Genomic DNA, 23,277 nt, shown 5'->3' on the forward strand with positions numbered 1-23,277 from the left:
TATGATCGAGCAGCAGTGAGGGCTCTTTTCGATACTGCACGGTACTGTCTTTCCAAGCTAGTCGGAAGACTTCCAGTTTGGTGTAGTGCCATTTCCGTTCCAGGGTATTGCGCTTTGTTAAATTGAGTTCCTCAGTTAGGTGTTAACTGATTTTGTCTCTGACGTCCTTGGGTAGGCAGAGGAGTCTGGAGGGCATCAAGGAATCTTTGTGTTGTCTGAAGAATTTATAGCACGACTTTTGATTGTTCCTTGGGTTGGGGTCTGAGCAGATTATTTGTTGCGATTGCAAACGTAATAAAATGGTTTATGAGGAAAAACATTAAGATCCCAAACATTTGTTCCATGGGACAAAACTAGGTCCAGAGTATGACTGTGACATTGAGTAGGTCCAGAGACATGTTGGCAAAACCCACTGAGTCGATGATGGTCCGAAACCCTTTTGGAGTGGGTCTGTGGACTTTTCCATGTGAATATTAAAATCACCAAAAATTAGAATATTATCTGCTATGACTACAAGGTCCGATAGGAATTCAGGGAACACAGTGAGGAACGCTGTATATGGCCCAGGAGGCCTGTAAACAGTAGCTATAAAAAGTGATTGAGTGGCTTGCATAGTTTCATGACTAGAAGCTCAAAAGACGAAAACGTAATACATTTTTTTGTAAATTGAAATTTGCTATCGTAAATGTTAGTAACACCTCTGCCTTTTGCGGGATGCACGGGGATATGGTCACTAGTGTAACCAGGAGGTGAGGCCTCATTTTAACACGTTAATTCATCAGGCTTTAAGCCATGTTTCAGTCAGGCCAATCACATCAAGAATTATGATCAGTGATTAGTTAATTGACTATAACTGCCTTTGAAGTGAGGGATCTAACATTAAGTAGCCCTTTTTTGAAGATGTGAGGTTTCACGATCTCTTTCATAATGGCAGGAATGGAGAGGTCTTTATTCTAGTGAGATTCCTAAGGAGAAACACCGCATGTTTTAGTTTTGCCCAACCTAGGTTGAGGCACAGACACGGTCCTCAATGGGGATAGCTGAGCTGACTACACTGCTGTGCTAGTGGCAGACTCCACTAAGCTGGCAGTGCTGCCTGGCCTGCACCCTATATCATTGTGGAGCTACAGGAGTAAGAGCCCTGTGTATGTTGGTAAGATAAGATGAGAGCACCACCCAGCTAGGATGGAGTCCGTCACTCCTCAGCAGACCAGGCTTGGTCCGTGTTGTGGGTGAGTCCCAGAAAGAGGGCCAATTATCTACAAATTCTATCTTTTGGGGGTGGCAAACAGTTTTCAACCAGCGATTGAGTTGTGAGACTCTGCTGTAGAGCTCATCACTCCCCCTAACTGGGAGGGGCCAGAGACAATTACTCGATGCCGACACATCTTCTAGCTGATTTACACGCTGAAGCTATGTTGCGCTTGGTGACCTCTGACTGTTTCATCCTAACATCGTTGGTGCCGACGTGGATAACAATATCTCTATACTCTCTACACTCGCCAGTTTTAGCTTTAGCCAGCACCATCTTCAGATTAGCCTTAACGTCGGTAGCCCTGCCCCTGGTAAACAGTGTATGATCGCTGGATGATTCGTTTTAAGTCTAATACTGCGGGTAATGGAGTCGCCAATGACTAGGGTTTTCAATTTGTCAGAGCTAATGGTGGGAAGCTTCGGCGTCTCAGACCCCGTAACGGGAGAGTAGAGACCAGAGAAGGCTCAGCCTCAGACTCCGACTCGCTGCTTAATGGGGAAAAACCGGTTGCAAGTTTTTGTCTGCTGAATGAGCAACACCGGTTGAGCATTCCTAACATTCCCTCCAGAAGCCATGAGAAAGTTGTCCGGCTGCGGGGACCGTGCGAGGGGATTTTACTAACGTTACTATCTGTACTTACTGGTGGCACAGACGCTGTTTCATCCTTTCTACACTGAAATTACCCTTGCCTAACGATTGCTTCTGAATCTGGGCTTGCAGCACAGCTATCCTCGCCGTAAGGCGATCGTTCTCCTGTAATTATATGAGTACAGCGACTGCAATTAGAAGGCATCATGTTAATGTTACTACTTTGCTTCGGCTGTTGGAGGTCCTGACGAACCATGTCCAGATAAAGCGTCCGGAGTGAAAAGGTTGAATGAAAAAAAGTTGAGTGAGGGAAAAACAAAAAATATAAACGGTAATTAAAAGTAAAAACCGTAAAGTTGTCAGGTAGCAAAGTAAGGTTGGCCACAAACGCACAGCAACACGTAAACAAGTCTGCAAGTTGTGACCGGAAAGACGGGTAGCCTGGCGCAGGGAGGGGGAGTAGGCGTGACAAGCTGCCTGGTACTCAGCACTATATTGTCCCTCTAATCACTCTGACATCAATGCAAATGTGATCCAAAATCTAATCAAACACTTCATGAGAGGCTAAAACAGAGTGATGGCCTCTATTAAAAAGAGGATGATCCCATCAGCTTTCTATAGGCTAGGCCTACTATATTTATTTCTCAACTTTCCTAATATAAGCACATTTCTTCTCTTTACAACAGGAGTGTAGCCTACCTGGTTGGCATGAAAATTAACTACGGGAAAAGTGCCCTCCATTCGTTATTTAAGTGCATAGATGACGTCCATTTCCCCCCTGCCCCTGTTTCGAGACCGGTGCCCGGTGCATGATAATGGTCCATTCTAAATCAAAACAAATCTCACACATATATTATTTAGTATATGTAAAGACAAAATTAAATCAAAGAACAGTCTGATGGGTGACAATATTAGCCTATCACTTGTGAATGATATATTATCACTTGTGAAAGATGCACAGCTGTACAGTAAGGCAAGAAACARCTCGTGCCTTTAAAAAAAAMCTTTTTCAAGTCATAGTCTTGTGTAGCTTAGTCCATTAGTCCATAGGGATATATTTTTTGATACGGTTTGTATCACAACTAAAGTGGCCTAATAACTTCTTAACATTAAGCACATTAATCTGCTTTACAAGGGGTGTAGAGCCTAACTGGCATACAATCACGCAGTGCGTGAGTTTCAAGTTTGGGGAAGATCATTTTCACCATAAAAATTCACCTTTATAATAAAAGCATTACATGCATAATCACACTTTTGAGAATGGTGTTTTCCCGCTAATTGATTGCATTTTGGAACATTCACGCGTGTAGCCTACTGCCGTGTGCGCTTTACTGCGCTTATAATGTGAAGAAATAGCCTAAATATTTATCAATATTTTAAGCTAAACGTTCTGATCGGTTGCGTCAGCCTCAATGCTTAAAAAATGTTTTTGGATGCTAGTGGTTGTATTCATTTGGGATCTATCGCATCCCACAACTGTCCCAGRCTATGTTTGGAATATTTATTTCTCGCACAGAATAGAATCGGTTAACTTTTGTATTATGAGGGATAGTAGATTGACATAAGTTAGTGCTTTTGCTGTTCATTAGGCCTACTCGAAAAGTAAATATGGACAGTTCTTCTAATATCTTCAATGTGCGAGTCGGAATTGGATAAGAACGCACAGTTGCGTCCCTGATGTGTCTGTTTTCACTTGTAGCTTGAGAAAAAGATCAGATCACTATCAAGTATGAAGGTAAGACCCAGACGCAGACCACGTCGAATAAACAATAGTTTAATATACCAACGGCGGCAGGTAGTAGACAGGTCAAGGCAGGCATGGATAGTAAACCAGAGGTGGGGCAACGATACCGGGCGGCAGGCAGGGTCAGGGGCAGGYGGAGTGGTCAGGCAGGCGGGCTCGGAATCAGGACAGGCAAGGGTCAAAACCAGGAGGGTGAGAAAAGAGAGACGGGAAAAGCAGGAGCTGAGACATAAAACGCTGGTTGACTTGAACAAACAAGACGAACTGGCAACAGACAAACAGAGAACACAGGTATAAATACACAGGGGATAATGGGGAAGATGGGCGACACCTGGAGGGGGGTGGAGACAATCACAAAGTGAATTGGTGAAACAGATCAGGGTGTGATAGATCAMGTGACGGGGATTGGCTAATAAGAGTTGATCTGAGAGAGCCATAAGAGTGAGAGGTGTTTCGGAGCACGCAGCCGGGAGAAGGGAATTATAATTATTATATTCAACCCAAGTGCACAACGGCCATTGGCCTCAAAAGACATGGATTTTCTTAGGGRAATTATGGTCACACAAAGGGGATGACGCCAAGAAATTTGAGGCATTATCAAGTACTTGTCAAATTGTGAATGAGAGACAGTCTATAGGGAGGAGGTCAGAGACCTAGCCGTGTGGTGCCAGGACAACAACCTCTCCCTCAACGTGATCAAGACAAAGGAGATGATTGTGGACTACAGGAAAAAGAGGACCGAGCACACCCCCATTCTCATTGACGGGGCTGCAGTGGAGCAGGTTGAGAGCTTCAAGTTCCTTGGTGTCCAYATCACCAACAAACTAACATGGTCCAAGCACACCAAGACAGTCGTGAAGAAGGCACGACAAAACCTATTCCCCCTCAGGAGACTGAAAAGATTTGGCATGGGTCCTCAGATCCTCAAAAGGTTCTACAGTTGCATCATCGAGAGCATCCTGACGGGTTGCATCACTGCATGGTATGGCAACTGCTCCGCCTCCGACCGCAAGGCACTACAGAGGGTAGTGCGTACGGCCCAGTACATCACCGGGGCCAAGCTTCCTGCCATCCAGGACCTCTATACCAGGCGGTGTCAGAGGAAGGCCCTAAAAGTTGTCAAAGACTCCAGCCACCCTAGTCATAGACTGTTCTCTCTGCTCCCGCACGGCAAGCGGTACCGGAGCTCCAAGTCTAGATCCAAAAGGCTTCTAAACAGCTTCTACCCCCAAGCCATAAGACTCCTGAACATCTAATCAAATGGCTACCCAGACTATTTGCATTGCCCCCCCCCTCTTTTACACCACTGCTACTGTCTGTTGTTATCATCTACCGGTACCCCCTGTATATAGTCTCGCTATTGTTATTTTACTGCTGTTCTTTAATTACTTGTTACTTTTATTTCTTATTCTTATCTGTATTTTTTTAAACTGCATTTTTGGTTAGGGGCTCGTAAGTAAACATTTCACTGTTAGGTCTACACCTGTTGTATTCGGTGCATGTGACTAATAACATTTGATTTGATTAAATTAAATGTGCACAGCCTGCGCAAATGACAAAGCAGAGCTCATGCCTTTCATGTGACTTTTTTCAAATCATCATTAGTGGCATCATGCAGCCTTGTATTAGAAATACAAACGTTGTTCTATACGTTTTGATCACAACTAAAGTTGCATAAATAACTCTAAATGAAGCATATAGGAGGACCTGTTTCTTTGTTAACCGCTCAACACAGAATAGCCGGATGTGCTCACTCCCTCAAAAATCCTTTAGAGAAAATATATTTTCGATTTTATTCATACTATAAAATAATGCCACGAAATTCTAAGTGAATCTTGTCTGCTAAATGAACTAGTGTAGCMYACAGCCATATGGCATAGCCTGATCAGGACCTAACATAAGGACAAAGAGTATGCTATTCTGTTTGCTATTCTGAAATAGACTACATTTTCTTAATATCCTGTTTCTTTAGACCTGTCTAAAATACATAATGGATTTGGCTATGGATTTATTAGACTTTTTAAAATATAGATGTTCCAAAGGTCTGCATCAGTGGCTTATAGGCTATGCGTGGAAGCCAGGAGATGCTGAATGTGTTTATGTTAATTAACGGTCAATTTCCGTGAGACCGGCAGTTATTTGCTTGACAATCACCGACTGACACAATTTCATGACCSCCACCACCCTAGTAATCACTGACGTCTCAGTCTCGGTATGTGGTCAGTTTGGTGTCTGTCTTCGCTATAGGGCTTCACGGCTTTCTCGGAACCAGGCAATACCTGACCCTGCTAATCCAGTCATTGAACTGGATCTCTTTGGGGGCAGAGGTGTTTAATTACTGGCTTTCACAGTGTTCAGGCTGGCTCATCCTGTCCTTCACATCTGTCAGGGAATTGAAAATGTAAATGTTTCTCAGACGTAACCCTAGACTACAGGAGAGTGAATACACAACTATTCCATGATCTTATAGTGAGTCATATCACTCATGACAGGAGACTTCAATCAACAGGCATATTAAATTACATTTGTGTGCGTGCGTGTGTGTACAAGTTGAAGTTTCTGTGTATCTACAGGAATCTGCCGTGGGCTTTTTTGACACTCCATCCGTCATTCTGAAAAGCTGACATCAACCTAAAGGTAGGAAACTGGTTGTAATTTAAAGACCAGTGAAAATACCTTGGGGGAGATGTCTTGAAACAATACATTTGTGATGCCCAAACAGAAAGAAACACACTTTGATTTAATGACTGATGAGAGACCTTCTTCCACCCAGCATCAATCACGTGGGGACAGTCCATGAGGTGAYCTCTGCATTTTACTGCTGAATTCTGAACGTTTCACCAGTCATTAAAGAAGGGATTCTTTACATAAATCATCCTCACAGCGATCMGAGGTCAACAATTGCAGAGCATGATTGAAGAGAGTTTGATCAGCTGCTTCATTAGTTGAACATKAATAAATGAAGGGCAGTAATACTTTTCCTCATTATGTTCACTCTCGGTTCAGGGCTCTATCATATCATATCAGAGCTGTTTACATKAAGTGTCTGATTGATATTGAATAGGTCTTTGTTTCCATGCATTCCTTCACTCTCCTATATCCTGGTATTAGACCTGTGGTGTGGCTGGATTGAATGGTGGGATATTTGCACACTCAGGATCTTGGCGGCTTTGGGGCCTTCAAGYGTGACATTCACCGTTGGCGATGATTAATTGTGAACTGGATGGGTGTAAACAGCGGTGTTTAATACAACGCTGTGGTTTTGGGAGAACACTGTCGCCGGGCCAATCAATAGCTGCTCGTTTCTGTCTACAGTCCTATTTACCATGTGATTTATCACCAAGTGTTTTGGGGAGCCAGTGCCACCCGATGGGTTGGCATTGTCTAGGTTGGTAATCTCGTTCCCAGACTCTCCTGCACAAATGTGCGTAGACCAGCGCGTGGACCAGCGCGTCAAACTTGGCCAAAACATAGAGCTGGGAGAAACTCCTGGCACATAGGCATTGGCTTAATCTAACTAATCTACCAACCAATCATCTCCCACAACACCTTCCCCCTAACCCTCCCCCTTACGCTAGTACATCACAAGCACAGAGCACCACAAGCACACCACAAGCACATGTGATTCGCTAAAATGAGATGATGACAAATACTTTGCCATAGAATCACTCGCATATAATTCTATGGTCACTCACTAAAGCCAACATTGAGTGGTTGATATCCCAGGCTTATATGCGTTGTGCGTGGGGATGAGGTTAGTAGGTTGGTAACACAGCATCTGCTAATGTCACGTCTGTGAGTGCTGTAATTTCAGCAGGCTTTTGCTCAGTCACACTCCACAGTGTGAGGGAAGAGAMGTTAGCTGGTGAGAAGTGCTGGCACCCACCAGGAGTGAAAAGCTGCATCAGATAAGACCTCCTGCTGGGAGAGTCTGCAGCGCACGCTCCATCTGTTCTCCCTTCCTCCCCAAATAGAATGTCTCGCCAAGTCTTATATTTAACTTTCCTTCACTTCCCCACCCCCCCCTCTTGTCTCCTCCCTCTTTCCTCCTCTCCTGCAGGGTACCACCACAGCCTGCCGTCCTCGCCRTACTCCTCCGGGCCCGAAGGTCAAAGGTTACCTCCATCCGGAACTTTGTCATCWGAGTTCCTGAACCATGGTGTGCCGGTGAAGATCCTGTTGCTGGTGTGCAACGCCGCCTGGAATGCCCAGCAGGCTRTCAGGTTAGGTGACTGTTTCAAACACACTCTGRKRTCTAAGGGGCGGTTGGTGTTSTTCACCTCTTCATACTGTCACTCAGAAGTGAAAGAGAAAGTTACAGTTACAACATAAGGTCATGAGTAATTTCTAATTGTAGGCTTTTCATTCGACTTTGGGCCAGCAGGAAAACATCTCACGACTTTAATGTCGATGGGGAAATATGCAGCACAGAAAGGCCTCTATCTCATGTGACAGTTGAATGAGCCACAGTCAATGAGTCACAGTCTCTAAGAGTTTCTTGTCAATCTAATTGAGAGGCGAGTCTCCAACTGAATGGTTGTGAAGTTTGACATCTGACACGATAGAGTAATCCATCAGACATCCAGCCCGACAGCAGTGGAGGGATCAATACTCACTCAGGAGACCTCACAGAGTCGGACATGAGAAATCCAATCCCATCCAGAAGGCTTAGTGTCTCTCAGCATTGTACCATGCTTCAACATTGCTGATTAACCCTCCCACTGGGCACCACACACTGGTGTCAGAAGTCAAACTTCACAACCAATCAACATTGTTTCAACGTAATTTGTCAACGTATTGTGATGTGGACTCAACTTGGAAAATACATTGGATTTGAAAAAAGTAATCAACCAGTACTGTTTTCATCTMATTTCAACCAGAGTTGTAAACATAAAAACGTGTGTAAAACCTCAATTTAAAGGAAAGGTTCACCCATTTTGAATGTTATATTGTTTTTGTGCATCCCTGAGTGATGTTCTATCAATTCCCTGGGTCCTTTCATGTTTTCATGTGTATCTGAGTTATTGGCGTTCAAGCAGGCAGAAATCCATCCGGTATGACGTAGCACTGTGGTAAAGTCACTCTCACTACACTGGAATAGGTCTTTTAGATCGTGAAAACGTCTATCATACATGTTAGATTTCAATACTGGCCGATGTCATAACACGGGAGGATGTCTTCTCTTAAATGAGCCATTTGTTTTATTTTTGCAATATTCCTACCTCGAGAAATGTTTTATTTAACAGAGGGTCTAGCCCATTTTTCCTATTTGTCTGCCTCTTTAATCCAAGGTGCATTGCATGGTGCCGTTGCCAGAGATATGAAGGAACGTATAACGCCCCACCCAGCAGACTGTCGACCATTCGCGTTCACGTTGTCATGCTGTGTCACACGGTTGCTAAACTAATCGTCACGCAATCCCTTCTCAAAGTCAGTGTACATGTCGAGAAATGTGCCTATTTTCATCTAAAGTACGTAATGTCACGATTCCAAAGCTATACGATATTACAGGTAGCAAGTTAGTTATCTCACATCTCGGAAATATTTGTAATGTTGTACTTCTTGTTGACGGAATTAGTGCTAGTGTTGGTTTTTTAGCTAGCGCCCAATTTACTCCCATTCACTCCTTAAAGGAGAGCGCTCCTTGTCCCAGATCGCCCAGAATGCATCCGGCCTGTACCATAGACATAGCATGTGCAGCGTTTCCCATCTCTTCAAAAGTATATCTGCAGTTGAGAATGTCAGACTCCACTCTGTGAGGCACATCGATCTACAGGTTGAACATGCTGAGATTGTAGACTCCTAAATTGATAGTGCAGTTTTTTTAGGCGATTTTACAACTAACTAGCTACTGCACATGCTGATACTGTCTTTGGTATTATTGTGTGTAGCTATGTTTTCTTGCTTGATAGCTAGCTACCTAGCCAGCCAGCCCATAAAGAAAGCATTGCATGTGGATTTTGTAGTCGATTTGAGCTGCAACACATTTCCACAACGATTTTCCATTTTGTTGCGAACCTTATTATAACGCCAAAATGAAACATTCGTTCMCMAAAAAATATTATTCTTGCATATTAGTGTTAGTTAACACTGTAAACTAATTTTTGTTGAGMTGGAGAAGTGAATCCAACATTTTAATAACAAACATTTTTTAAATCAACCAATCGTCCTTCATATACAAGACAATATCCAAAGATAAAAGTGTTTTATTATTATCATGAATTTGGAATCCTATTTACAGGGCTAATGGTAACTACTTCCAAAAATCCAATCAACCATGGATGAATGATAGTATACCTAGCTACACGTTGAAATGGTGTCCTTTGTTGGGCAAATCAGATGTCAATGTAGTCATAAACCCAAACTCACTCTGAATTTACTTTCACATACAGCTTGGGTATGAAAAGTTAGAGTTACTTTCAACTATTCTATGTTATTTAGGTAGTCTACRCAAAGGAGTATGAAAGCTGATCAATGTCTAAATGTGTTGACATGATAGCTCAGCTGAAACACACACAGCTTGTTTYCCAAGCTTAGCAGGGTACATAGAGGTAGGCATCTGGATGGTGGACTTGATCTCACTGATATTGAAACAATATAAAATAAAATATGTCCAATCAAATCTAAAATTCAACATAATTTCAATATAGGAAGAAAAAAACTAGAGGTTTCAACRCAATTTCAACGTATACATAGTTCTGATGATTATGTTGAAATTAGATTGATGTAAGCACCTGTTAGTCAAGTTAAGTTGATGTATTTAAGTTTTAGTCTTACCCTAATTTCAATGTTGGTTGAAATGAGATGAAAACAGTACTGGTTGATGACTTTTTTWAAATCCAATGTATTTCCAGGTTTATTCCACGCCACAATACGTTGAMAAATGACCTTGAAACAATGTTGATTCAACCAGTGTGTGCCCAAGTGGGCTCAGACCTGTCTCTGTCTCATCAGGTGAAGGGTGAAGATATTTGTGTGCAGAGAAAATGGCATGTGGATTGCACTCTTTGTCTTTCTCTTATTGTCCTACAKGGAATAGGTTTTGCAGGTACATTCCTCTAACCAGCACAGTGTGAAATTTCCATTTCAGTGTCATTGCTTTGTTTAACTGTCAACTCCGAAGTGAGTGAATATATTTTTGAAGACCTTCTTGATGAATCTAATTAGTATAATAAAACATTAGTTTAAACTAGAGATGTCAGTCATTTTGCATCGGATGCGTCTCAATCCGCTGGTGTCGCACTTGCGCATCTCCAGTGATGGGTAACAGCACTGGAGCGAAAATCRGTCTTCTCACAAAATCGTCTGTAGCGTCCGAACAAAACATGAGACTTTCACGAACACGATGGTGTTGTCCGTTTTGCTCTACGACCCCTACACATGTCTTGGAAGTCATCTAAAGTTGGTACAGCCGATTTGCCAACTTCTGTCTGTTCCGTCTGAGCAGTTTGGTGGTCTACACACTAATATGACCCCTCTTTTGAAAGCTGAGACTCTCACGTATGTGTCAGTTCCCCACAACAAGAGTGGTCTGAAGGTCTCCCGGTACCAGTTGAAAAAAAATATGGAATTACAGTATATATGGAGACTGTTCAGTGCCAAAAATAAGGGGTTAAATACCTATCAAAGATGCAGGACAGACATTTCCGAACAAACTTCCTTTGGAATTTTTTGGGCACTATCTGTTGTTCCAAGTAGTGAATCTGTTATTCAAAGCATTTGTATGGGCTAATAGCAGTAAGGCCAAATAAAATTCTAAATCAAATAGCAAAATTATCCTTGGTATGACCTTCTTAAAACAATTCCATATAACCTAGTAAAAGAGCTAAGAGTTGCTGTCTAATCCATATCATCTCTGGACACGGCATGCTTTWGATGTGAGTTCCTCGCTGAGATCGTTCAAAGCCAGATTGCTGGACATTATAGTCTGAAATCCAGTCCTGTTTGTAGCAGGCCACCTCACCCATATTGATTTGATGTATTTTGCATTTGCTTAGATGTTTCTTTGCTAGTGATCCCATCATTATGCACAGTGTGGAACAGGACAAACAAATCATAATGTGACCCATATTGATGCTGAGTCTTATTTCCATGCAGACAAACTGCCTGTTGAGGAGAGAGATGCGATGCCATTGGATAATCATAGTCTCCATYGGATGATCTTATCACAAGTGTCAGATGTTTTTTGGATCAAATAACTTTCTCATTTGTTTTGGTCTGACAGATGAAAATAAATCTGACTCTGCCATAAGCGTGAAATTATTATTAAGAGATATGAGCTCTGCATTATTTTTGCAATTTATTCCAAAGACTGCGCAGCTACAAAATGTGGTTCCTTGGAAGTTGTGGGTTAGTGAACGTATGTTTTTGGTTTCACAATGGTTGTGGGAACGAAGCCATACGTTTTGTGACTGGTAAAAGGAATGTTTTTTCAATATACCGAGAACAGAAGGGAACATTTCGCCTGTTCTGGGAATATTTATTTTTAGGTTGCAGGGGGGTTCTGAAAATGTTTTACTCTGGTTCCTTGAAAGTTTTCCTGGGAGATTTTATTAATGCTCTGAGAACAGAAATTATATGTTATTTTGAGGTTTTTGAATAACTTCCTTTCAAACTTTTAGAAATACTCCTCAGTTTTATCAGCTGTCCGGGTGGCTGTTCTCAGACAATCCCACAGGTGAAGAAGCTGGATGTGGAGGTCCTGGTCTGGCGTGGTTACACGTGGTCTGCGGTTGTGAGGCTGGTTGGACATACTGTCAAATTCTCTAAAACGACGTTGGAGGCATCTTATGGTAGAGAAATTAACATTCAATTCTCTGGCAAAAACTCTGGTGTACATACCTGCAGTCAGCATGCTAATTGCACACTCCCTCAAAGCTTGAGACATCTGTGGCATTGTGTTGTGTGACATAATTGTGCATTTTAGAGTGGCCTTTAATTGTCCCCAGCACAAGGTGCAGCTGTGTAATGATCATGTTGTTTAATCAGCTTCTTGATATGCCACACCTGTCAGGTGAATGGATTATTTTAGAAAAGGAGAAATGTTCACTAACAGGGATGTAAACAAATGTGTTCACAAAATTTGAGAGAAATAAACTTTTTGTCCGTATGCAAAAATTCTGGGATCTTTTATTTCAGCTCATGAAACATGGGACCAACATTTTACATGTTGCGTTTATATTTTTGTCCAGTATATAATCTTCTTTAATCTATCCATGGAATTAGTCCACTGCGCCACCAGGATTGAGCTAGCATGCCATGTTTTTTTACACATACAAAATAAAAGTTGTTCATTTTAGTCTATTCAAACATACCCCATTTCATATGAAACAAGCACTCATTATGATCAGGCCAATTAGTGGGCGCGGCCAACGCACCTGAACATACTTAACAAGATAGAGGATAGAGTTTTGTTGATGCTGAGAACAGAATGTATATGTTTTTAAATAACATTCTTAGAAAGTTCTCTAAATGTTACTAAAGTTTTCTGTGGTTTTTATGGAAAGTTTTTGTAAGACTCCCTCTGAAAAATGTGAAAACATGACTTTAAATAAATAGAACCATGATGAAACCTGTAGGAAACGTTATTCTAAACTACTGAAATTCCCACAGAAGAACATTGTTTCTTAACATTCTTGGAACAATTAGGGAACATGACTTTAGATAGAACCATGATGAAACGTTATGCTGAAGTATTTTTTACATTTTTTATGTTCTCGGAACTATTTGAGAATATTCCCAATGTCAAACCAGTTGGACAATGTTCCTACAGTAGAACATTACCAAAATTGAAATTAAATGTAAACATGTTTGAACTTTTAGGAAACTTTCTGTTAAAGTAATGAAATACCAAGAAGATTAAGTTTAGTCAAGTTCCTTAAATGTGCTGAGAATGTTCCAAAGCCAAGCAACTATCCTGTACCATTCCCAGAAAGTTGTGGGAAGGTTGTATACAAAATAACCATAGGACAAACACGCTCTTACCAAGCTCTAAGAAACATATCGTTCTCAGAACATTATGTGCTAGCTGGTTGGGGTCTTTTAGGCTCTTGCCCTGAGATAAACCCAAATTATTCAATTTTGACCTGTATAGTCTTTATCATTTATGCACCCTCTTAAAGCTGTGTGTGATACTCTTAGTTAATCAGGGGTTAGTTATCATGACGATTCATTTCTTCAGAAAATATTTGTGAAATTGTCCTCTGAAAAAGTCTGTCTCAATGGAGCTAATTCTGTGTATTTCTGTAGTATGTCTTTGGATTGTTATCGCACCACTACCCCAGCTACACTCCATTCTGCTGCCTTGGTTATGACGTTGGCAGGCTTGGCCATGCACTAGTCCTCACAGCTGCCTTTGTTCTAGATGGATGATCCCACACAAAACTATCAGAGCGATCATCTGACGATCAACACTCACATCTTAAATCCATCAGTCTGAGTGATGCCCACCAGCAGCTCAGTGGACAATTTGTTTCTTGCTGTTTTCTCTGTGCACACTAAGACAAATAAAGCACAACATTGCTTCAGAGACAATTCACAAGACTGCTGTAGTAGCTCAAGACTTTACAACGCTACTGCTAAAACGGTGCCTCGGAGGCACCACAGACTGTGTGGGGATCATTGTGGGATGAACATGGACACGTCTGTAAGCCAATTTGACATACTTCCAATCTTCCATCATTCTCAGGTGAAGAGAGAGGGGTAGTACTGTGTACCAGGGCCTGCCATAGAGAGAGGGCTTGACAAGACTATGGGCCGATGATCTGAACAGCATACCAAGTCCTGAAAATAAAGGAACAAACACCTCAAAGCACAGAAAATGAAAGGCTTTTTGTTGTTGTATCTCTCTATGTCCTGGTTGTTGCAGCTGTTGCTCATAGTGACCATGGAATGTGGGTCTGCAATTACACAACAATCCGTGGAAAGTACAGTATGTTGAATGGAGGACAAWGACATTAATGGTAACAATGTTGAACAGTGTTAGCGATAATCCAACTTAATGTACCTAGAGTATCTACATGGTTTCCATGAGTTAATGGGAACAGAATCAATATTTTACTTTAAGACTCAGATGAGAAATACATTTTGATAGGGTTCGTGCACTTTCACGTTGACCTAATCAAGCAAAATCTTGTAGTGAAGGCCAGAGAAATATTYRCAAAATATTCACAAAATATTCAGCTCTGGGTCGTGTTACCTGCAAGATCAACGTACACTGAGGAAAATATTTAATCTTAATTTGATAGATCATTGAGATGCAACTTGATTAACCCTGTGACGAATCTCTCAATTATGTGTGTGAGCCTCAGCCTCTCCCAGTTAGAGATGAGGAGTTTATGACAGAGACATGGTCTCAATCTGAGGTGCCGTTTAATGAAAGCATCATGTGATCCTTCAGCTCTGATGCAGGGCCATGCCTATGCTATTGTTATAATGTGTAATTATCTCTGTGTGTCTCATATAGATACACTGTAATGAGAGCTCTGGTATAATGGTGATTATGTAGGTTGAGCGCCATCCGTGACGATATGTGAAGGGGGCCTGAAGACTAGTAAGAAACCAGCGACCTAAGCAGGGCTAGTGTGGTTCTGCCTATATGACATTGTGAGAAGTGAATGCAGGATGTGTACTCTACTCTTTCACTCACTGTACATTGATTAAACAGTMATTTGGGTCAATGAAATGTTAGTTGACCACAAACATGCTCATCAATGAAATTAAGTTTTTTGATCAGTTCACTTCACGTATCCCATTGATAACTGTCTAAGATTCTCTCTCTTCTGACTGAATGGTCATCATGTGTTCCCATCTGCTCCTCAGGTTTGGACCTCCGTTCCTGATGAGGGAGGACCGCTCCATCTCCTGGGACCAGCTGCAGCAGAGCATCCTCAGCAAGCTCTACTACCTGATGATCAACGGAGCACAGGCCCAGGTACAACACTGGAAGACAATAGCTTACACACAGTTAATGGCTCAGCGACTCTCCAACCCTAACCTCTAACCCTGTGCTAGTGTGTTTTCTGCCTGTCATATCTCTCTATGCCTTGTCTTCGAGTGCAGTATGGGCTACCTCTTGAGTATAAAAAAACACCTAACCAAAACTACCTTACGRTATGTGCATATACAGTCAGGTTCGAAATTATTGACCCCCTTGATAAAGATGAGCAGAAATTACTGTATAAAATCCATAATTCAAATACTGAGCTATATTGTATGCTAMWTTTTTTTATTATATTATACTAATACMATTTCTCAGAAAACAATTGATTTTGTCTAACAAGTAATATTTTTTTCTCTCAAAAAGTTAGGCATCAACATTTTTGACACCCCTGTTTTCAATACCTTTCAATTCCTCACCTTGCGAGGMTAACGGCACTGAGCCTTCTATGAGTTGGAGAACACATTGGGAGGGATCTTAGACCATTCCTCCATACAGAATCCATTTGGATCCTTAATAACCTTTGTMTGTGCTTATGGACTGCCMTCTTGAATTCAAACCACAGGTTTTCAATGGGTTTCAAGTCTGGAGACTGAGATGGCCATTACAAAATATTGATTTTGTGGCCAATTCATTTCTTTGTGGATTTTGATGTGTGCTTGGGGTTATTGTCTTGCTGGAAGATCCAAACCAAGTGGCTTGTTTGCACTGTCTCCACCTTTGTTGGGACAACTGCAGAACATCGGACAAACATGTAATGATACAAATGCAAACAAAACAGTCTGCTTAGATACGCCCAGCTGTGTGACCTCTGATTGCGGTTCAGCGCAGCATAGCATGATGTTAATCATGTCGCCAAACAGCTTTCCAGTTAGTGTCTGACTCTGTCAGGTGGCTGCATGGCCACCAGACTACATGTCTGTCTGTCTGTCTGTCTGTCTGTCTGTCTGTCTGTTTGTTAAAGGGTCCTGATGTTTTAGGGAGAAAAGAAAATGACAGGTTAGCATTCCGTGAAGAGAGAAGAGACAGAGATGCCATGAAGGAAGAGTGAGTGTTAAACTCTCAGTAATTCTCTGTATTGGATTTATCCTGTCCTTTTTTAAACCTCCAGTTGGCTATTTAATTAAAGCCTAGCTTACAAAATCAGTGTAAGGAGCCTACCTCAGCCAAGAGAGAGACACTCCAAATGGATGTTTTGCCAAAAAAATACAATTCTCTAGAGCTTGAAAGGACAGATACGCGTCAACCTGTGGTTTATGGCAGCAATCACTTACTTTCAAAAGTGGATTTTCTACCCTTATCTAATTTTAGACCACAGCAATGGAGTCCAATAGCAGCAGTGGCAGTAAGCCAGTCAGTCTGCCTGATTGGATCCTGATGTTGCCTCTCCGTTGCCTGACATCTCAGTCAGCATGGAGCTGCTCACTAGAGCAGACAGGGTGACATGCTACGTATGCTACGCTAACCATTCAGATGACATGRTGCTGGTGACTGTGTATAATTAGAGAATAACATCACCCCTCCTTGAGCAGGCTGTGGCTCAGACTCACAGCTGTAATTCATGACACTACATGATGTCCTCACAGTGACACACTCTGTGAGGATGGGGAACTGATGAGATTTAATTGAAGATGCAATACGGGAGATGAGTAGATTTGTAAATGTGGAATGGAGAATGGATATTTGTCACACAGAGACAGACCATGTTACACAGTCACAGACAGATGATGTTATGGTAATATGTGAGGGATTAAGCAGAAATCTGTCAGTGCTTAGATTGTAATGGGAAAGCATTAGAACATTATTCTCACGTGTAAATAGTGTTGCTATCTACCAAATCATAATGTTCTCTTAACACAAGCAGTAATTAACCCAGGTAGATTTAAGACTGAAAGAAACTGAAAGCAATGATTTTCTCTTGGAATGCATGTGCTACTATAACAACTCTCGTGTCTAATCCAGTATTGTTTGGTCTCCTCTTGCCTCATGCAGTGTTCTGTCTGAGACAGGTAGAAGCTCAGAGGTGTAGTGTTGCGTGCTGTTGAGTTTTAGCTGTGTTTTTCTTCCTATCTACCCAGCAGTCATTCTGACAGGGTATGACATTACTCAGAGCCAGACCAATCCTAGGTGCTTATTTGTTCATTTTCCCTCTCACTTACTCATACCTTCTCACACACCTGTCACACACGCACATACACACACACACACCTGAGCTGAGCCTCTTTCTGCTTCACACACACCAGTGCTTTTCACACATTCTTAGATGGCAGCCCGCAGTGGGTGGGATGCACACACACACACGGGTATATACTGTATCTGTGTGTGGCATGGGTGGTCTTTGCATGTAGACACAAGTCTATCATGCTAAGCAGAAAACAGGGCTTAAACAAAGTGGCTAAGTACTAGATGAGAGGAAAACTAATTTCAGGTCCACTTTTGTCATCTTTCGTTTCAAGCTTTTGACAGGTAATTCACTTTTGAAGACCTTTTCGGGGGGAAGGTTTGAGGATAATATTCTAATGAATTCGTTCACAAAAAACATCCCAGAGACGGCATGGAAAGCTGCCAGAGGGTAAGCGATAAACACTAGGACCTCAAATATGTAGCTGCTTTACACATGCATTTATAGAGGACAGTATGACCCAATGGGAAATCCATTCTTCTTCCATTTTAAACCATTCTGGCATTTCAGTTGGAGCAGTCAAAGAGCACTTAATGTGTTCTGTGTTCGCTATCTCAGGTTGAGCACAAATATAGAAAAACCCTCTTCAAGACTCTCTAGGGTATTTAGACACAACTGCAGGCCTCACAGATTCCTTTATGAGGTCTGGTTATTCCCCGACGTCCTAGAATTTAGATCTAGCATCTTTATTCTAGGTTATCCATGACAGGTCGGTGTCAAGCTGTATGCCCACACGGCCTCCTAATGTACAGTCCCATAGCAGCTTTCTACAATATAATTCCTCATTAGTATTGTCATTCTGTATACCTTTGCAAAGATTTGTCTGTTTTCATCGTTTCAATTTTGTTCATAATATAATGTCAATCCAAATGCATCAAGAGGAGTAGGGCTCCCCTTTTGGCAATCCATTTAAGGACATCCATTTAAGGACATCCATTTTCCCGTTCCCTCAAGTTTCAAGTTTTTATTAGTCTATGTACAGGATATACACATGGTAACTACAAAATGTTGAGGAAAACTTGCAGGTTCCTTCTGGACAATACACAACAATTAAGAAATATAAGAGAAAATAAGAACAAAAAAGTAATTGGCTCCAGGAAAATAGAATAAACATTTGAATAAGTATAATACAGGAAAGACACACAATTTTAATAGTCCCAATTTTACACCAGATCAGAAGAAAGAGGGGGATTAGGGGGATCAGTGGTTGAAATTTGTGCAGTGATTAGCAATACAGAAAATGAAGTCAGTCTGATAGCCGCAATTGGGATGTGTGTGTGGGTGTGTGTACTTGCGTGTGTGTTGTGTGTGTGTGTCCTCGAAAAGACCACACTCCACCCAAATACCCGACTCAAACCGAATGTGTCCTATCCTACCCAACCTACACAAAAACCTGCTAAAACTATGTGTTGTAGTGTGTGTAGTGTTGTGTGTGGTGTGTGTGTGTGTGTGTGTGGTGTGTGTGCGTTTGTGTGGTTGAAGTGGGCATGGTGTAAGAAAGCACGGTTTGGCGGGTCATTGTTGCGAGACGCATTGACTCGACTTCACCTCCCTAGCCCCCGGTTTTTCTGGGAGGTTTTGCAGTTGATGAGACCAAGATCAGTAACTTGGCGGTAACAAGGGAGGGTAAAAACAAAAAAAAAAAAAAAAAAAAAAAAATAGGAAACGCTCTTAAGCCTCTTTGGTGTCAGACCTTATGCTTTGATACCGTCTGACGGACGGTAAGGGAGTGAACAGCTCATGTCTGGGGTGTGTGGGATCCTTGACGATGCTGCTGGACTTCCTCAGGCACCGTTTCAAGTAGATGTCCTATATGGGTGGGAACATGGCCCTTCAGACCACCAGCAACAGTACAATATCTGAAAATGTGGGACAGTTAAACAGGTGGCATGAGTTTGTAAACCTTCTGACCACCCCTGAAAGTCAGAATAACCATGTTCCACATCATCATGGTGATGTGCCAAGTGACACTTTGCTTCTTTAAAACTTGACTACTGACATGCAAAAGATTCTGGGACTGTATTAACAGTGGACTAATGAAAATAATAACAAAATATAGTTTTGGAGTGAATTTTTCTTTTTAAGTGTTGAACCCTGAGAGGGCTGTTTGGACAGATGGGAGCTGCCCCCATCAGGATGACTGGAGAAACAGGAACCATCCCATATTTATCCTGCTATAATAATGGAAAGGTTTAGTCGATCTTATATGATTTACACCTAATGAATTTCAAAGCCATGCTATTATGTTATTAACTGATTTACTTTAGTTTGTTTCTGACATGGAAAGTCAAAGKCAACATTTTCACACTCGCAGCAACAGCCATCGTAGAAATAGRCAATACCTTGCACATCTTTGCAATATTTACAGTATTTTCAGGACTGTAGTGTTTCAATACTTTGCAGGACGAGTCGGTTCAGTGTTCTCCTACTTACAWAATGCCTTCACCACCTATTTTTGGTTCTCTCCTCTTCACAAGAATCAGTGTTGTTGTTTATCCTGGARTCCGGCCAGCAACTCACAGGAATTCATTTGAAAGAGAGGAAATCAATTTCATTTTCTGCAAAGCACTCCAGAACATCCAATCCCAGCAGGTCTCTGAGTAATATAAACACATTTTTTCTCGATTTTCCAGATGCAATCGAAACAAGCATAAGGAGGGTGATTATCTTTGGGTTTATTGGGTGTTTCACATCGAAAAATTWACCTGTGAAACTTTGGAACCAGGCAAAATATATWTTTTTTTATTGATTGTGTTCCTGGTAGTACCTTCCAAACTAGAACAGTTCTCAGTAAACAGTTTCTCCTGTATATCTCGCAGAGATGAGGTGAAAACTAACACAAATCTTAATGATGATTCATTTGGAAAGACCCACCCTTTCCTAGCATCCTCCAAGTTTGGTGCAGGGCCCCAAGCCTATCAAAAAGATTGAGGCTTTGGCCAGGAAAAATGTGGTTTGGAACTCTTAACTCTCCAATGTATTGATTTGAATGCTTGGCTGCTCATCTTCTCTCTGGTGGCAGTATTTCAAATGGACCCATTAGAAGTTGGTTATTTTCTCAATTTTTCTGTCTAAGTCATACAACTTTTTAGTATCTCTTTAGTATCTCTTATTGTGTTTTCTCAAGCCAATTAAATTCAAATCAAATGTTATTTGTCACATGTGCCGAATACAACAGGTGTAATGCTTATTTACAAGACCGTAACCAAAAATGAAGTGTTAAGTAAAAAATAGAGCAGCAGTAAAATAACAGTAGCGAGGCTATATACAGGGGGTACCGGTACAGAGTCAATGTGCGGGGGCACCGGTTAGTCGAGGTAATTGAGGTAATGGGAACATGTAGGTAGAGTTAAAGTGACTATGCATAGATAATAAACAGAGAGTAGCAGCAGCGTAAAAGAGGGGGAGGGACAAAGCAAGTAGTCTGGGTAGCCATTTGATTAGCTGTTCAGGAGTCTTATGGCTTGGGGTAGAAGCTGTTAAGAAGCCTTTTGGACCTAGACTTGCTATTACTGTTATGACCGTAACAAACAGTGCCAATTCGAAGGATGTTATTGCTGGGGGATGTTGCCTTTACAAATCATTATTCAACCTCCACATCAGATGATAGGGCACTTTTTACTGACTACAAACCTTGATCTGTCCTGTGCAGACAGGATTTTAGAGGGTATTGCATTCATCAAATTAGGATTCAAAGAACTGTGCTATCCATCACCATATGCAAGTCCACCAAGACCAGTGGGATCCCTGATTATACTGTACACTCGTAGTTGTACATTACTCTAGTCCCTGCTCCTAACTCCAGTGGCAATGCCAATATTGATTCATTCAATAATCATCATTTTTCACCTGTGTTCGTCTTGCAGAATGCCAGAGTGCTGTTTAAGATCCGTGTGGTGGGAGGATCAGCGTCCTACAGCTACCTCTCCCCCCAGGATGGACGGCCGCTCTACCACCCAGCAGTGAACAGGTGAGACAGACAGCCTCTGCAGGCCACATACTGTAGCTAGCTAAGCGTCTGCAGGTCAGACAGTTAGGTAGTGAGATGAGAAGGTAAGGCCGCGAACAGGCAGTTCATCAAGCTAAAGTGAAGCAGTAGAGGTGTTCAAGCAAGTCTTCTAAGCATTTCAAGAGTAACATGTCGCACAGTAATTCCAGAACTTCTATTTGATGATGGTCACAAGGACTCATTAATTAATATATTTCAGTAATACTAACAAATTGCTTCCACAGTTGCCCCCTCAAAGGTTAATGTGATTCTTTTTTTTTTTACTCAACAACACCTCAGTAAAAAGCATTTAGCATTTCAATCCAATAGCTTTCCCTTACTTTTTGGAAAAAAACGATAGAAGGAAAATTCTTGCTCTCCAGCATATAGGTTGTCTGCTATCCCCACTTCGCTCCTTTGGACCAGTATAGATGCATTAGCCTGTTGCTATTTTGTGGGTGTCCTAGCCCAGCCTCATCACGAGCAGGGCTTGTAGAGTCATAATAGTTAGCTGTGAGCGGTGGTAAATGGAAAAGCAGCTATAGCCTGTGGAGAGATACATGATACTGTCTCTACAGATCTGAATCTCGGGCTGCATACTGAGCAGCACCCCATAGCCATGAAGATCACTGTGTGTAATGATTCGTTTAAGTGTTCGCTTAGAAGGAGTTCAGCTGGCTTTGATTGACTCTCAGCCCAGAATATAATGTAGTTTACCTGAAGGACCCCCAGAGCCAAGATTTAACAGTCCATAGACATTGTGATAGTGAACTTACATTCTTACTCTCTGCCAAGAAAACTGTAGACAATCTGCCAGCTCTCTGAGAGATATTTTCTGAATTCAATACTGTATGAATGAATGTCTAATTTGTATGGCCATGGCTGTACTCGCTGCTGACCTGTTAAACACAGTCGAGCGACAGACTATTGATCAATAAGAAAACACGCCATTAGTAGATAGAGCGACCGAAACAATTAAATTGTTTCTCTTATTGTCCCCATTCCACCTTTTCTACTGCTCAATTGAACTAACACATTAAGGAAAATCCCCAATTAATCATGCCCAAATTGTTAAAATCCACCTACCATTTAAATCCTATTTATAACTGACCACATTAGTGGAGTGGGTTTGCTGAATGGGGGCCTATCAACTCACAGAATAGCCTCCATGCATTGCTGTTAAGTTGTTAGGCGTTTGGTAAAGCACATAAAACTTGACTTTTACATGAAATCAATCTGACTCATAACATCTTTAGGAAGGAAGGAAAGACCCCCACATGATGATATTCAATGCGTTCCCAGTTTCAAGGGGCCTACCAGTACGTTAACACAGACTCTGAATGAAAAAGCTAATGTTTAACTACTTTGTTGACATCTGACGAAGATCCAACTCGGATCAAAACGGTCATCTTATTGTGGGCCGTCTGATTAAATCCCCAATCGGGAGCATACCAGAGTTGCAGGCCATTCTTTTTTCTTCAACTACCTTGCTTACATCGATTGTGCCTTTAAACCTATGTTGTTGTGTGAATTCGTTTGTGGATATCTGTAAATTCATCGCCTCCTGAAAACTCACTTTCTG

The 23,277-nt window shown here is 41.7% G+C and overlaps 1 protein-coding gene across 1 annotated transcript in view; it reads left to right on the top strand.

Annotated features, from left to right (window-relative positions):
* Nucleotides 1-23,277, top strand: part of LOC111980498 (ubiquitin carboxyl-terminal hydrolase 43) — a 97,074-nt gene that overhangs the window by 58,343 nt on the left and 15,454 nt on the right. The window contains exons 5-7 of the mRNA XM_070449789.1: nt 7,562-7,810; nt 15,408-15,519; nt 21,574-21,677. Coding sequence (XP_070305890.1) covers nt 7,562-7,810; nt 15,408-15,519; nt 21,574-21,677 — 465 coding nt within the window. The remainder of the gene's footprint in view (nt 1-7,561; nt 7,811-15,407; nt 15,520-21,573; nt 21,678-23,277) is intronic.

The sequence above is a fragment of the Salvelinus sp. IW2-2015 genome, linkage group LG20, assembly GCF_002910315.2.
Source record: "Salvelinus sp. IW2-2015 linkage group LG20, ASM291031v2, whole genome shotgun sequence".
NCBI lineage: Eukaryota > Metazoa > Chordata > Actinopteri > Salmoniformes > Salmonidae > Salvelinus > Salvelinus sp. IW2-2015.